Source organism: Phaseolus vulgaris, chromosome 3, assembly GCF_051622355.1.
Source record: "Phaseolus vulgaris cultivar YP4 chromosome 3, ASM5162235v1, whole genome shotgun sequence".
Taxonomy (NCBI): domain Eukaryota; kingdom Viridiplantae; phylum Streptophyta; class Magnoliopsida; order Fabales; family Fabaceae; genus Phaseolus; species Phaseolus vulgaris.
Window position 1 is genome coordinate 54389285 of NC_143500.1, and position 15434 is coordinate 54404718.

At 33.9% G+C, this 15434-nt stretch overlaps 2 protein-coding genes across 4 annotated transcripts; both read right to left on the reverse strand.

The window, feature by feature from the left end:
• Positions 1-381: 381 nt before the first annotated feature.
• TIC22-III (Tic22-like family protein) lies at positions 382-5221 on the reverse strand. 2 transcript variants are annotated; one of them, XR_016519368.1, is made up of 7 exons: positions 4763-5221; positions 4605-4679; positions 3049-3313; positions 1186-1245; positions 1010-1090; positions 906-941; positions 382-732 (listed from the first exon to the last, which is right to left on the reverse strand). XR_016519368.1 is itself a non-coding variant. In XM_068610000.2 (7 exons), exons 1-7 carry the CDS (start codon positions 5141-5143, stop codon positions 652-654), a joined length of 771 nt encoding a protein of 256 aa, XP_068466101.1. In that variant the 5' UTR covers positions 5144-5219; the 3' UTR covers positions 382-651. The 2 variants fall into 2 exon arrangements, 1 of the variants encoding a protein (XP_068466101.1); XM_068610000.2 differs by having other exon boundaries at positions 3257-3313; positions 4763-5219.
• A 3371-nt stretch (positions 5222-8592) lies between these two features.
• On the reverse strand, positions 8593-13411 carry LOC137808737 (uncharacterized). Of its 2 annotated transcripts, none has more exons than XM_068610001.2 (10): positions 12738-13411; positions 12347-12449; positions 12120-12242; positions 11734-12014; positions 11032-11134; positions 10097-10947; positions 9901-10009; positions 9172-9776; positions 8957-9055; positions 8593-8885 (listed from the first exon to the last, which is right to left on the reverse strand). In XM_068610001.2, the coding sequence occupies exons 1-10, from the start codon at positions 13344-13346 to the stop codon at positions 8817-8819; spliced, it is 2952 nt and encodes a 983-aa protein (XP_068466102.1). In that variant the 5' UTR covers positions 13347-13411; the 3' UTR covers positions 8593-8816. The 2 variants fall into 2 exon arrangements, with proteins under 2 accessions (XP_068466102.1, XP_068466103.1); XM_068610002.2 differs by having other exon boundaries at positions 9901-10003; positions 12738-13364.
• Positions 13412-15434: the final 2023 nt, after the last annotated feature.

The following is a 15434-nucleotide window of genomic DNA, read 5'->3' on the forward strand; positions in this document are numbered from 1 at the left end:
TAAAAATATTACTTTTGTTTACATCAGACATATTATAACATGTGCCTTACGGCAATAATATATTTAGGATGTGTAACTTATGGGAAAATTCCAAACTTTTTCATGACTTAAACCTAAAAAGAACATTGGATTCTGTTACACGTCCGTTCTCGTTGAGTGAACTTTTTACAAAACATGCCCTTAACCTTGCCAAACTGGTTAAGTGTTTCAATATTAAACCCTAAACCCTAAATCTTAATCTTATAACATTACTAAACAAACCTTTCCACTGAAAACACAAGTCACAAAGGAAACTCAATGGATTTGCTCCTTGTGAAACGCAATCTAATATTGTCAGTTCCACAAACAATTTGGTGAGATAAACAAGTTCGTAGATACACATTTGAGATCTTACCACCACCGCAAATCCAATAAAAAACAATCTCCAAGTAGTACACGTTTCAGACTTCAGTTAGAGTGTAACAGTAATAAATATTACAAAGCCTGTTAAAACCTACATGACAACGAAAAACCAAAGTAGAAAACGCAAAATCCAAATCTTTCCAATAGCATTTAATATGAAGACTACAAGAGTTTGCACTCAGAAGTTTGTAGTATGCACAAAATCTAAAAAACTGTTTGCCACCTGTCATGACTGATCAGCATCTTGCTCTACTGCTCATTGGAGTCGTCGGAAACATCAAATCCAGGAGGTATAAAAATAACATCATCCCAGTTCGATGCAGAATTTTCCTGCAAAATTATCTTTTAGTCTTGATTTACAAAATACATTCATTACATATAAAAGGAATATAGATAATAGCAAAAAATCCCTTTGACCCTTCCCTCAAAAAAGTGGAGTAACAAACACAATCAAATTAATGCAGGCTCCCTATTCCATCTTCTGCTGTAACTTCAACACTCACCCTCATTTCTTTTATTACATCCTCAAGAGTGGCAACCTGAAAAATGATGGGTTAGTCCTATGAAACAATAGGTCAGACATTGAAAGGTTTCATGTGGTCTATACCTGGATATCCCCTCGTCTCATAGTGGGATTTAATCTGTTCTGATCACGGGCTGCCGATTTAAGAGTGTTTTCCAAATCCTCCTGTGGAAAATTACATATGAAAAATAAAAACAAAATCTATGCCTCGTTCACAAATACCTAATCTCAGGTAACTCAGTGTAGGCAAATCAACACACCTTTCTGAAGAAAAGTGGACGATATCTCTTATTTTCGTTCTTCAATATCAGACTTCTGGACTGAAACTCGCCAATATAACAATTCAATATCCCAGTTAAGGGATTCCAGCACGAAAAAAATTAAGGTAACAGCATCAATATAAATGAAGCGCAATCACTAATTATGATAAGATTAGAAGAATCAGTACTCCAGACAAACTCGAAGAATCAGTACTCCAGACAAACTCGTAGAACAAATCCAGCTAGTGTCTCTAATAAATATAGCATCATCAACTCAATCAATTTTCTTCATAACACAAGTATAAAAAACATGACAAACAAGGAAGCACATAATTGTAAGATAGATAAGTTTTCCAACCAGTCTTCTATATCTTTTAAGATCAGAGAAAACTTCTGCTTGTTCTGCCATTAATTTTTTATTTGGATGCATAGGACAATCCATTGGTTTATGATCAATCATACATATATCTTTTAGGATGCCTAAAACATATATATCCTTTGAGAAATTACTACACCTTCCTTTGATTGGGCTACTTCAGTGTCATAAAATTATTTGAGACTTCCAAGATCCTGGGTCTGAAAATGATTGGACAAGTGTTCCTCTAATTGAGATATCTTACACTTAGAAGACTCGGATACTTGGGATTGAGGTAGAACAATCCAACAATGGAATTATTATGTTCCAAAAGAAGTATGTATTGGGTATTTTAGAGGAGACTCGGCTATTGCACTTCAAACCCATTGAGACACTATGAATCCCAATGCTACACTTCTATCAAGTCATGGCCAACCACTTTTAGATTCTCAAAAATGTACATATTTCCTCAAATCTGGTATTTCACAAGAGAACCCAACATATCAAGATAGATTGTCACTTCATCTAAGACATTATCACTCAATTTGTTAATTCCAATGATCAATTAGCATATATCTTATCTAAACCAGTGGGGCCCTGGGACTAATTATATATTTAACAATTAATTATATATGTAACAAGCTTGGTGCATATGATTTATATGCTCTAGCTTGAGGGGGTTGTTTGATATATTATAGATATATTTTGTGTATGGACTTGGGCCATCCCTATGTAATGCTTTGCATGATATATGTATATATGTTCCTCAGCTATGCTAATAGAAACAAGAGGATTACAATGCATAAGTGTATACCATTTCTCTCTACAAGAAGTAAAACCACATAAGATATATTATGAAAGGAACTGGAAACAGGCATGAGTATTATAGATACTAGTTCTGAATGTGGAAATTCATTGAGGGGCATACTCCTAATCTGATCAATGGAACCCAAGCAAGGATGACATATTAAAAGTAGTCTCCAATCGAAAGAATTCAAAGCCTGATATCTCCCACAATTTATAGCATACCTCTATCACTGTATCAGAGTGCTAAGGCAACAGCTCCTCTAACAACTTTAACTAGCAATACATTTTCTTGATTGTGGGCCTATTGCTAACAAACCATTCTCCCCAACCCATTTTCTTAGATGTTTCAGCAAAAAACATTTATCCTGTTTTAGTTATCACTATTCTTTCTATTAATCCATAACCATCTGTAAAGGAGTTAGAAAATAAAAGAGGAGTATACATTACAGAATGTATTAATATAAAAGACAATCAGTAGATTAAAAAATTACTCAACCAACCACTCAGTGTCCCTTGTTTAAGGGTTTTCTTTTCATTATCATATTTCTAATATATAAGATCACTTCATTTTCATTTTTATTAGAAATTGTCTATTTTATTTTCTTTTATAAGTTTGCATGCACGTCCTTGATTGTTCACCCAATTTAGCAAAGTTTATGCTTCCCTCTATAAACAAGTAACCAGCATAAAAACAGACTCACCACTTGTGGGGATAAGGCTGCATGAATCAACCCTCCCCAAACCCAACAAGGTGGGAGCCTCAAACATCGGGTCAGCATTCCTTCCCTTAAAACTTATGCAGTATTAAAATGTAGTGAAACATTCCTTGAATCCCCAATTTTCAATAGCTTGCAACCCGGAATTAAGACACAAATGACATGTCCAGACTTAAAAGGCTAAGAGAAGAACCTGGAAAACTGGAACACCAGAAAAGCCACTGGAAGCAGAGCCAGATTTTTCCCTTTCCTGTAAAGCACAAGCATACATTATCATTACTGTACAGCTCAATGAACAATAGCAAGGTAAATAGATTATAGAAGGACTACAAACACTTTTTTAAACTTCATGTTGGAGACCTCACACTCACTAAAGATATAACCAAATCATAATATATAAGTGAGTGTAGATCTTATCTTACAAGCCAATTTTGTGAGACTGAGTTAGGCTTAAAGTCCACCTTTTAAAATGATGTCAAAGTCTATTCTAACGAAGTTTGTTGAACCTATCATGTCACCCGTTATCGGACCCCTTCATTCTCATGCTCGAGATGTCCAGTCCTTGGCATGAAGGAGCATGTTAGAGATCACATTAGAGATATGACCAAATTCTTATAAGTTGGTTTCTAAGGTTAAATTAAGCTTTTAAAGTCCACTTTTTAAGACTTCACATCAACTAATTTTCAGTATGCAAGAAAAATTTCTAAGAAAATTGTATCAATTAGCTAACTAGACCAATATAATACAAAAAATACTCATACACCAGAGACATCAAGCTCTAATTCTAGAAATTAGCGAGAACCAACCCACAATCTCAGTAAATTTATTACGAAGCCTTTTTATCAACAAAATAATTTTGCCCTCAAGGATGATTTGTCACCATAAATTGCACGCAGAGTACTAAGAGAATCTAGCTCAATGATTTGTGACTGTGTATTATCATAATCAATCATAATGCTGTGAAAGAACCAAAGGACCTAGGCTAACCCAAATAAGAAAAAAGGACGAAAGAACCAAAGCCTATTTATCTGTTAGAGGAGGAAAGCAAAAAAAAAATAATAGTGAAGTGATTGAAGTTATCACATTAAAAAAGTCAACAGCACAAACCCAAGACATTTCACAGAAGTGGTCGATATTTGGATCCTCATAACCTCTATTCTAAAAAACATATTGCATGTCAACAATTAATAGCAGCATACTTCTGTTCAATATTCAGCCAAAAGGTATTTTCAAATGAGATATAAACCATTAGAGAATTTCAATAATCAGGTCTCGGTTAGACAAGAGAACTAAGGTTTTAAATTGCAGTCCCATTTCTTCATGTAACATAAATTATTATTATCTTTTAAATTTGCTATGTTATTATTATTATCATTATTACCATGATGTGTCACATGAGAGAAATTATTCTTGTTACTGAATATATTGTTACTGGATATATTGCGTAGTAATGTAAAATTACATGTATAGAAAAATTCTTGGCAAGAAAAGACTTGGTATAATTTGCAAATACTAATAACAATAACGAATAAACAACTCACTTTGAGAGCATTCTGTATTTGAGAAAACTCCGGTATCAATCTAAACGCAACGCCGTTCACCTTGAGCTGAAACACCTGAAGAAACAAGCGCGACACACAAATAACCAACGGAAAAAGAAAGCGACGAAAAGAGGTGCGGAGCGAGAAGAATAGAGGACCTTGTTGAGCGCTACGGGGACGACTTTGGAGCCCGGGCGAGCGTGGGGATCGATAAGCGTGACCTGGTTGAGGAGCGCTTCGGCGTCGTCTTTGTTGAAGCAGAAGAGACCAAGGTTTTTCCCGCTGGAAGAGCCCGAGACCAAGAGAAACTCCTCCGAAGCGTTGCTGAGGGCGTAAACGGGTATACCCTCCAACCGCTCCTCTATTGCCTCAACCGTCATGGGCCTGCTCCGGGCCGGTGGGGCTATCCGGGCCCAGGGCGGGCTGGTGCGAGGGGCTGGAAATGAGTGGTTGGGCTGGAGATGGGTGAGGTTGGCGAGCAGTGTGGAGCAGTGGGCCTGAAGGTCCGTTAGAGTCTTGAGGAAGCCGTCGAAGCTCATGTTTGTATGTAGAGAAGGGAGTGATTGGAGTGTGCGCGGTGCAAAGAAGACGATACTGACAAAGTGAATCAAGGTTGTGTTCACTCACTACTTATACCACTGAAAATACAAAAGTTTATGCATTTGTGTGTCGATTATTTTATAATAATATAAATAAATAATGTAATTAAAAAATTGAATACTATAATAATTATAAAACAAATATTTTTATTACCTCTTCTACTTTCGAAGGATAATTATTGTTTATTATAAATAGCTTTTCATACATGACAACGTTAATAAAATAAAAGGATTATTACTATTTACTATAAGTAGTTTTTTATAAATAATGAAATAAATTATACTGATAAAGAGTAAAAATAACGAATATATATATACTATAAGTAGTTTTTCTGAATAACGATTATTTTTTTTAATTATTATTTTTTAATTAAATATTTTTAATAATTAAATTAAATATATATTTTTTATTTAATGAAGTATTTGATTTCCCATCAATAAATATAAATATTTTAATATTTGTAATTAATATAAATATTTAATTTTTATTTTAATTATTTAACTTTAAAAAAATATTATTTTATAAATAATAATTATTTGTGTTTATTGTTTGAACATGCTAATGTGTTTGTTGTTACTTGATGAACTATTGCATCATCCAATTGTACGTTACAACGTCAAACAATATATTTGTTTTAACTTTGTTTAGCTTTAATATTACGAAGTGATAACAACAAATGTTTTTATGTTTTTATGTTTTTTTAGGTATATTTTATAAAAACTGTTTCATATATAAATATTCATATTTTCAACATTGAAATCTAAGTATTAAAAAATTTTATCTGAAACAATTCTTACATAATGTTATACATGGTATTTTTATTTAAATTGCTTCTTTATAAAAGAAAAGTTCTATATTTGGATTTTAGTCATTTTTATTAATATTCTTTTGACTTGTAAAAAATTTAAGACTAACTATTTGATAATTCTTTTAGTTTGTGATTCTTTATGGTTAACCTTTTAAATATTACTTGAGACAAGTCACTCCAAATTAAACAGAATTCTTTGAAACACAATATCTTTTGATTAAAACGAGTATTTTTTAAAATACAATCACTTCTAATTAAAATAAATATTCTTTGAAACATAATCTTTTGACTAAAATGAATATTCTTTGAAATATGATCACAAGTGTTTATATGTACATAGGAATGTCGTCAATCCAAGTGATTGTTTCTTTACAAGGTCAATGTTTAGAGTGAAGTTCTTAAGTTGTCCATGAAACTATATGTGATATGTTAAATGCAATACACATATATCCACTTCCAAGTGTTGTGTAAGTAACATTAATAAAGTTGTGATGATCTAATATTAAGCATATGACATCATGTAATGTCACATACCTCCTTAGGGTTTTAAAGAAGAAAAAAAAGCAACCATCTACAAACATAGACTATGTTGTTCCTTTCGTCATGTGCAACTGTCACTAGTAAGGTGTCCTTCTTTTTGCCATACATAAATGTACCATCTACTTGAACTAGTGATTTGCAAACCTAAACTCATCATTGAATGGCTTAAAGGTCCATAAGAATCTTTTGAAGTATACGTTCTTCTCTTGTAACTTCTTGCCAAGAGATGTTTTTTATGTAGTCAAGTTATAATGGAAACAAGAAAGAAATTGTAACATTACTTGCAATAAGTTAGACAATTTTTTTGAATGATTCTTCCTAATTACCAAATACATTTTCAATCACTTGTTTCTTTGTCAACCAAGTCTTCCTATATGTCACAATGTATCCAACTAAGAACTTGATATGAGCAATAATAATGACAATTGGGTAGATGTCATAATTTCATAAATATGTTGTGAAATCATGCATCACCCCAACCTACTGTGGTCTTTTGGAATCAAAGGCATATCATAGGTCAAATTCATGACTAAAATCAACATTTATTCATGAAAAAGTATGATATATGTTTAGAAGTGTTGGAGAGGATGTAAAGACAGGGTAAATAATATTGGAGTTTTCGTTATATGTGGGGACATCATCTTCATCACTAAAAGCTCTAAGGATGATGAGGGAATTCCTATAGTTCCATTTTTTAGTAAAGAAGGTAATAGTGATGGATTTGCATGGGTAATGGGGTAAATTTTTATGTGATGGACCAATTAGGAGTAGAATTGTATATCAGCTTCTCAATTTCCTAAATGAGTTGTTTAAAACAAAGGTTTGTGCTGTGGGTTGTGTAGGTAAGTGTTGATGTTGGTCAGGAAGAACGCGTTCTTCATGGAATTATGAACATTAACTATGATGAATGGAAGAAATACATATATGGTAATTTGTGCATATTTCAGTGTCGGCCAAAGTTGTGTTTATGTCAGTGAGCCCTTTTAAATCTTGTTGTTCAAAAGTTGAGTTGCAATGTAGCACACAGCTCTGCCAACAACTCAAATGAGACATTTGTAGATCACCCTGGAAAGTTGTTCATCTGGCCTTCAATTGCATTTTTGTAGGAGACTTTCTTTGAATTCTTGAAACACCGTTTTTCTATGAATATGCATCATCACAACATTCTGACTCCTCAAATTATACAAGTGATCATAGGAAACAGGAAGGCAGTTTGTGGAACTCTCACGAGGATAGAAAGAAGGCAACGAAAGTATGAAGTTTAGAGGAATCGGTGTGAGAAGTTATGGTAAGGTTTATGCCTTATTTATAACAAAAAGTGGCATGTTTGTTGAAGTGGACATGTAAGAATGTGAATCGTGTGGGATTTTATGCGAACATGAGTGGGACAAGAGTTTACATATTCATGTGAAGCAACATGAATATTTAGGTGATCATGTCAAGGACGCTATATTTAAGGTGGACATGCAGTGGGACTCTGACTTAGACTGTACCCATGTAAATTGTTGCACGTGGTGAGTGTGTTTAAGGCTACTACACCTTATTCTGATTTATTGGGTTGTACATTGTTTTCTTTATTTAATTAGTTGTCTACTTTTTCAGTTACTTAATTTCTTACTTATAGTGAGCCCCCTTAGTTTCCTCCAACTAAGATTAAGAGACCCTAGGTAAAAACAAAACCAAATTCTCCTATTTCACGATTTGGTTATCCTAAAAGTTAGAGGACAACCGTCTCTGCTAATTTTGCTAGAGTCAAAGATCCCTCTAATCTCAACTAAGGGACAATTCCAATCATGTCACACCACTTCATTACACAACTCAACCTTATCACTCAAGATTTTGGACAATACAAAACTCTTTAACCTCGATCTAAGAAGACAAAAAGACTTTAACAAAATATTCAACACATCCCAGACCCGGAACAGTACAATATATATCCCAATGTATGTTAAATTGATATTTTAATTTTACTTAAACAATAGTAAAATAGTAACAAAAACATTCCTACTTAATAGTTTTCATAAATATTAGGAAAAAAGATCGATAAAAAATGAGAAAGTAATTTTTTACATTTATTAAATTAATGATCTTTTAACTTTAATAAATAAAAATATATTAAAAAAATAGATGATGCTAAAATGTTAATAACCGACAAAAGTATTTACAATGACAACTACAAAAATAAATGAGTAAGGCTCTTCACGTCCACCTTTACCTTTACTATGACACTCCACCAGTTTCAAAACACCAATATAGTTGGACAATTACCCTTCCAGTTGATAGGTTTTTTCTTCAACATTAACAGCAAACGTCACCCTTGGTGTCTCCAAGCTCTGCATAACCAAGTTAAAATAAATTACTCGTTCAAATGAAGGAACAAATTTGGGTACAACCCTGCACTTACTCTTATTCTGCTATGGATGTTAAGATCATCGTGCATCTGATTAAGACGGTCCTTCGCAAGTTCTTCAGCCGCAAATGCTTTCCCGCATGCTTCTTTAACCTAAAAGATACAGGGGTAAAAAAGCCTTATTTTGCCAAGCATTTTGTTATTTTTACACTGATTATCGTTATTCTGCATGCACAGGCATGAAAAGGGCTAGAAACTACGGTACTAACCTGGCTTCCATCAAGAACTGGATTGATGTTGACACGATCAACTGATTTTTCTAACAAATTTCTTAGTTGAGATAGTTCTTTCATAAGGTCATGGGCAACCTCTTCGGCATCTAGCAATTGGTTTTTAGAAAATTCAAATGCCCCTTCTGCATGAAGGCGAAACGAAACACAGTTCAAACATGTGCAAAGCCCTCTGCATCCTCTTGGATTTCTTTTTAAAATTCCTTTCCTGAAACCAACGGCAGGGTCTCCAAGTTGTTCTACGACTTTCAGTTGAGACAAACTCTGACCACATTTGTGTGTCTCGGGTTGTTTCCCACAAGATATCAGAAAACTAGTTCCTTTAACTTCGGAGAAAATTGATGACTTAGACAAGGGAGGTGTAGCTTTTTCTTCCTTGGTTACGATTGGCAATTCTATTTCGTGATCAAAAATTGATGGATCAGTAGAACTCTCTTGTTTGAAGAGTCCATTTGATGCAACCTGTTCATCTTGCAGTTGAATCACTTCGCATGAATCATGAGATGACTGAAATTCAGGAATTTGAAATTTTTGGCTTGAACTATCATTGTTTAATCCTATTTGAAGCTGAGTATCTGAATTGCCTGCATAATGTTCCAAGGAACACAGCCATTTGAATCACTTACAGATACCGTGGCCAAGAAGAAAATTGGAAAAGAAAACAAAACTAAATGTATATCTTTCACGAGAATAAAAAGCAATACTCACAAGAATTATCTTTCTTACTATTCAATAGAAATGGAAGCAGTCTTTTGCAGTTTAAAGATCCGGCCTGTTTCAACAATTTAAACTGCAGACAACGTCTAAGAACCTGTCTCTAAACCACAAAAAATACAAGTTAAATCAACGTGAGGAAAGTAGAATCATAGAGGAAATACATTTATGCAGTATTTAAGGTCCTCACCGATGTGATCTTGGATTCAATCTCATTTTTTATTTCCCTAGCATTATCACTACCTTCTGAAGGCATCGCTGAACATAAAACTATGGCATTCTGCACACTTCCAACTTTGTCATCACTATGTCCTCCCACGTCAGATTTTCCTGAGATAATCTTCTCAGATAGTGGTCGAAGTAAATCATTTGAAAACCGGACATGATTTAAACTTGTAACATTCCCATCAACAGATTCACGCTCCTCTAGATTCACCAACTGTTTGTTTTCATCATAACCGATAGTGAATCCTTTTTCTTCATTTGAATGATGCACAAATGTAAGCTCAGAGACATCACCGTTGACATAAAGTCTATTTTGATCTTTGAGTGGTGGTGACTCACTAGTGTTTCGTCTGGATATCTTGTTTTGTACCTCCTGGTGATCCTTATTGTGCTCAACATTTGCAACTTTCTTAGCAGAGTGAAAATCATCCTCCATTACTGAACATGGATTAAGCTCTGATGCAGTCAAGCACTCATCTTCTTTACCAATTTTCTCCATATGTTCGTTGACAGAGAGAGCAGATAAACCCTCGCCAACCACTTCTTTTGAGTCCCATTGCATTGGCAATTCAGGCAATTCTTGAGAAGGTGTCAATATTGGTTGCTTGACATGAGATAACTCATTAGAAGTATAAACTAATACATAGTTTTCCTCTCCATTGGATTCAACTGCACCATGCATGGGACTTATGTCTGTCTTGTGTCCATCTATAGAAGCTTCCTCACTTTGAGATGACAAAGGAAGTTGGGACCTCTTTGGATGCACAACTTCCTTTTCTTCTTGATTATGAGTCTGATGATCAGATTTGGATGTATCTGTAATATCAGTTAGCTTCTTTATTATCCAGAATCAATATCTAAATTATATCATTAAAGTGGCTGAGTAAATAAAGAAGTTACCAGAGTCATCGTTGGTAAGATCCATTAGAAATGGAAGCAACCTTTTATAGTTGACAGAACCTGGAGTTTTAAAAAGTTTCTTGTGCAAATGCTGTCTGGGGACCTGCAAGAGCATTACAAATCATATTTAAATTTCCATTAAGTATACAACCATTATGTCAGTATTACCAAAATACAGGCCATATGAGGTTCTAGAAAACCCACTGCGTTAGGTACGGAAGTAATGAGAGGAGATGGAAAATGTATTATAGAAAGAAATTGAAAAATAAAAGTAGCTAAGAAGTTAGTTGTTTATGGGGGTGAGACTTTCTAAGAAAATCTATATATAGTCTTATCTTGTGGGGTGTAGGGCAAGGAGAGTTTTAGTTGTTGTGACAGGGAATGTCCGATGTGAAAGGAAGAGATTTCCTTTTCCTTTGTAAGCTGATGTTTGTGTTCAGAGTTGGCAATGCTGAAATAATATTGAAAAAGAGTCTTAATCTACGCTTGTTCTCTATCTTGTTTTTTAATCTTTGAGGAGGCATGTAACACACAAACATCAAAAGTTTTATCTCAACGTATATCATAAAATCTTTCGTCACCTATTGTTCGAGACCTAGTCTGCTTAGGTAACATAATTATATTTTAGCAAAGATCAGTAATCAAATGTCTAACACAGAATTGATGGGAAAACAAGATTATAAGCAAAGGACAGATTCTTACTGATTTAATCTTGAAGGAATATTTCGCCTTGTCAGCTTTCAGACAAAACCGTTGATTATCATATATATCAGCATTAGGAGGAGTTGTCAGTATACATTTTTCATTCAAAAAACCAAACTCCTCCGGGGTACAAGCACTGTTATGACTTGGCTCGTTGCAATCAAGATTATTTGTGTGGAAAGACAATTGATTAATACCATCATTGGGTAAATCACTTCTAAAAACGTTAACACCATAATCTGCAGTGCCATTCACCTTCGATTCACTCAAACATTTTTCCTCTGCAGGTGGCACAAATAAACACTCAGTAGTCACTTCTTTTGAGTCTAATTGCATTTGTTATTCAAGAAAGTAGTAGGAAGATGTCAATTTTGACCCATTAGTACCATGCATGGTGCAACCTTCGGTCTTGAGTTCACTAGAAGCCTCTTGATTTTGAGACGCCAAAGGATGTTGTAACTCCTGTCCACCATCCTCCTTTTTCTGGCTAAAACCCAAATTTGGAGTACCTACAAAGTACCAAAGAAATTAAAACAATTCATCAAAGATACCTTAACAAAATAATCATTAAAGCAGTAAATTAACAAGGGGTTTAGCAGCACAAAATAGTTACCAGAATTATCTCTCACGGTATCTCTAAGAAACGGAAACAACCTTCTATAATGGACAGAACCTGGGGCCTTGAACAACTTTCCCTGGAAACGTGGTCTGAGAACCTGCATAGAGATCCCAAATAACTCCACAATTATAAAACTAAGTTGTCAAATCAACACGAATTTTAACTGGAAGTTTAACCAGGTCCCACAAAAACTCGTTTAACCTAATCTCACAATTCGCCATTACTAAAGTTAGAGCTACCAACTAAGTCTATGTATGATAGAACATCCACTACAAAAGCCAATCACTGGTTCCCTCCAAGGACAAGACGAGTTCACTGAAAAAACACAAATAAATAAACACAATGAAAACTTCAACAAACAAACAAAAACATGTCAGGCCCTTACAGTTCCGCTAACAGCAGAAGAACCATTCTTCGTGCTAACTATCCCCGTAGTAGGTGTATCTTTGAAAGTAATCGCCGCTTCATCTACGCCAACCTTTGAAGTTGAACCAACACATACCTCGGGATCAGGTAGAGTCGATGGTACCACTGCACCATCCAAACCATCAATTTTCTCTGAACAATCTCCGTCGTTATTTCCCCGGCAATCTTGTAATTTTCTGCTCTCTTCTAAGGATTTCGGATCGAAACTCATAGCCTCGCGAGAAAGCCCTAAATCGGGACCTTCGGCGAGTTTCCTATCCGCGGAATCGGAATCGTTGAGAAACGCGCCTTCGATCAAACTGGAGTTGGTGGACTGCGGAGGCGAGTAGACTCGCCTGGCGCGAAGGTCCTTCGTGAGAAGGCGATGAGGCTCGTCGTGGCGACGCTTGGGTTTCTTGCTATTGGTTCCATGAAAGGGAAGGAGTACGGTGCAGGGTTCGTCTTCTGTCCGAAGGGGATCGAACCGGAGTTGACCGGAGCGGTTCCGGTGAAGAAGAAACTGCGCTTTGCTTCGGGTGAGTGTTGCAGAGGCACGGTTCCGCTTCCGGGAGCTTGGGTCGATGTCCATGGCGTGCAGATCTTAGAAAAAATTGGCCATGGTTAGATATATGAGAGGCATGTTATGGCGGGAACAAAGTTTTAATTTTCGCGGGAAACATAAATTTTTGGGTGTTTTTCCCTGCCCACCAAATTGCTTTCTGCACCCCATCATTTTTTGTGAAAAATCATTTTACCTCTTTTAAAAATTATTTATAGATTATTTTTCTGAAATATTTCTGTAACATATTTTATAAATTTCGAATTTATTATTTTGGAAATTACAAAAAAAAATCAATGGAAATAATATTTTATAATTATTTCTTGTCTTCTGTATATTTTATTCTAAAAACACATTTTGTTTACAGAAACTTTATTCCAAAAACATTTTTTTCTTATAAAACCCTTATTCCAAAATTACCTAAAATTAGATATTTTAAAAAATATAGGGTGCATGAAGAAAAATGTTGGGGTACATGAAAAAAAAACACCTGTATTTTTTTTTCTCTATCAGAACACTCCCTTTTTAATTATAGAACATTTTGCACGTTATTTACAAGGGTATTAAGGGTTTTTTCTTCACTGCTAGAATTTGACTCTACGAACTGATGATTGCTTATGTGTTTAGAACAATTTGAACGGATAAAGTAGTGGGAAATTAATTGCTCAAAAACTGGATTCCAGTAAGTACTTGTTTTAAAAACACAAATTTAAATTTAAGAAAAAATATAAATGTATATAAATTTGATAAAGATTTTAAAAATAATTTTTTGATTTTATGTTGAATATGAGTATTGATTTATATATAATTAGAAAAACAGAATATGAAAAAAGTTAGAAATAAGTAAATTAAGCAATTAAAATTAAAAAAATATAGATGATATTTAAAAAAATTGTTAAAGGATAGAGTAAAACATAATTATTGATGGAAAGTTTAACATTGTATAGTTTTATTTTACATCTGATATCCTCAAACGATACACATATTATAATGCACAAACATTCATATGCTTACTTTATATGTTGCATTAAATGATTGTTACTTTCATTTGTCAATAATATTTGTTTAAGCACAAGTCACATCATATGATATTTTTGATGAATAATTAAAATTGTTTTCTTCAACAAATCATTTATGATAACATTATAAACTTTGAAAATACTATATTAGGATGTTTCATAAATAATAAAATAGTAATCAATGTTGCATGAGGTGCATTTAATGCATAGTTTACAATAAATGTCATTAGATGGAAGAACGACATTCAAATGAGTTAAAACTACTCAAGAATCGGAGACAAATTTGTAACAACTATATTCTTCAAGGCTTATTTTAAGTCATCCATCAAAAGGAGACTATTATAGAGTGTAAAAACGCTATCCAAACTTATGCACCATGAGAAGCTTAATGAAGAACATTATTCATGTTTACTTAGCAAATTAGAAAAGAGAACATAAACCTGGTATACTACCGCTCTATAGTGAAAAACTTTGTGATTTGTTTATCACTATTTAGATAAATTTCTTATCTTAGCCAAACATAAATGTTGTTCAAAGAATACTCTTAAATGGATTAGCTACGAGTGACTATGATTTGATATAAATTAAGTGTTTTAACTATGAGTGACTATGTGTCAAAAAATACTTGAAAAGAGTTAGTTAGAAATAGTTATATTTCCAAAGAATACTTATGGAGGTAGTAAGGAGTGGTTATATTCTCAAAGAGTACTCGTATGGATTATTCATGAGTGACTACGTTCTTAAATAATACTTGTATGGGCTAAAAAGGAGTGACTACCGATGGACAACATTTTCCCAATCAATATAAAACTTTGAAAAATCTTTAAACTTTTATAAGTTCATTGAGAAAGTTAGATTATGTCATAAGGAAGGATCCTTGTAGGAGAATCGGGATAAGGTCAATGTCACGTGTGACATAGGAGAATAAGAATAATGTATAATGATAATTTAGTTATTTAGTCATGTTTTAATCAAATGGTTTGTTGTGCATGATCAATTGATCTTATTTATATATGTTTGACCCATTTACACTTCATAATACAAAAAAAACGTGAGACTAACAAGTTAAGGACATCACACGTAGGTCGTTAAAGCTAGA

Bases quoted from the DNA above. Each gene is read 5' to 3' on its own strand.
- TIC22-III (XM_068610000.2), bottom strand. From the start codon at position 5,143: ATGAGCTTCGACGGCTTCCTCAAGACTCTAACGGACCTTCAGGCCCAC. The intron at 4,680-4,762 runs GTCCTCTATTCT...TTGTTTCTTCAG, and splicing joins TCCCCGTAGCGCTCAACAAG to GTGTTTCAGCTCAAGGTGAA. The intron at 942-1,009 runs GTATAGACCACA...ATCATTTTTCAG, and splicing joins TGAGACGAGGGGATATCCAG to GTTGCCACTCTTGAGGATGT.
- LOC137808737 (XM_068610001.2), bottom strand. From the start codon at position 13,346: ATGGACATCGACCCAAGCTCCCGGAAGCGGAACCGTGCCTCTGCAACA. The intron at 10,948-11,031 runs GTAACTTCTTTA...CTGATATTACAG, and splicing joins TCTTACCAACGATGACTCTG to ATACATCCAAATCTGATCAT. The intron at 10,010-10,096 runs GTGAGGACCTTA...TTTGTGGTTTAG, and splicing joins TTGAATCCAAGATCACATCG to AGACAGGTTCTTAGACGTTG.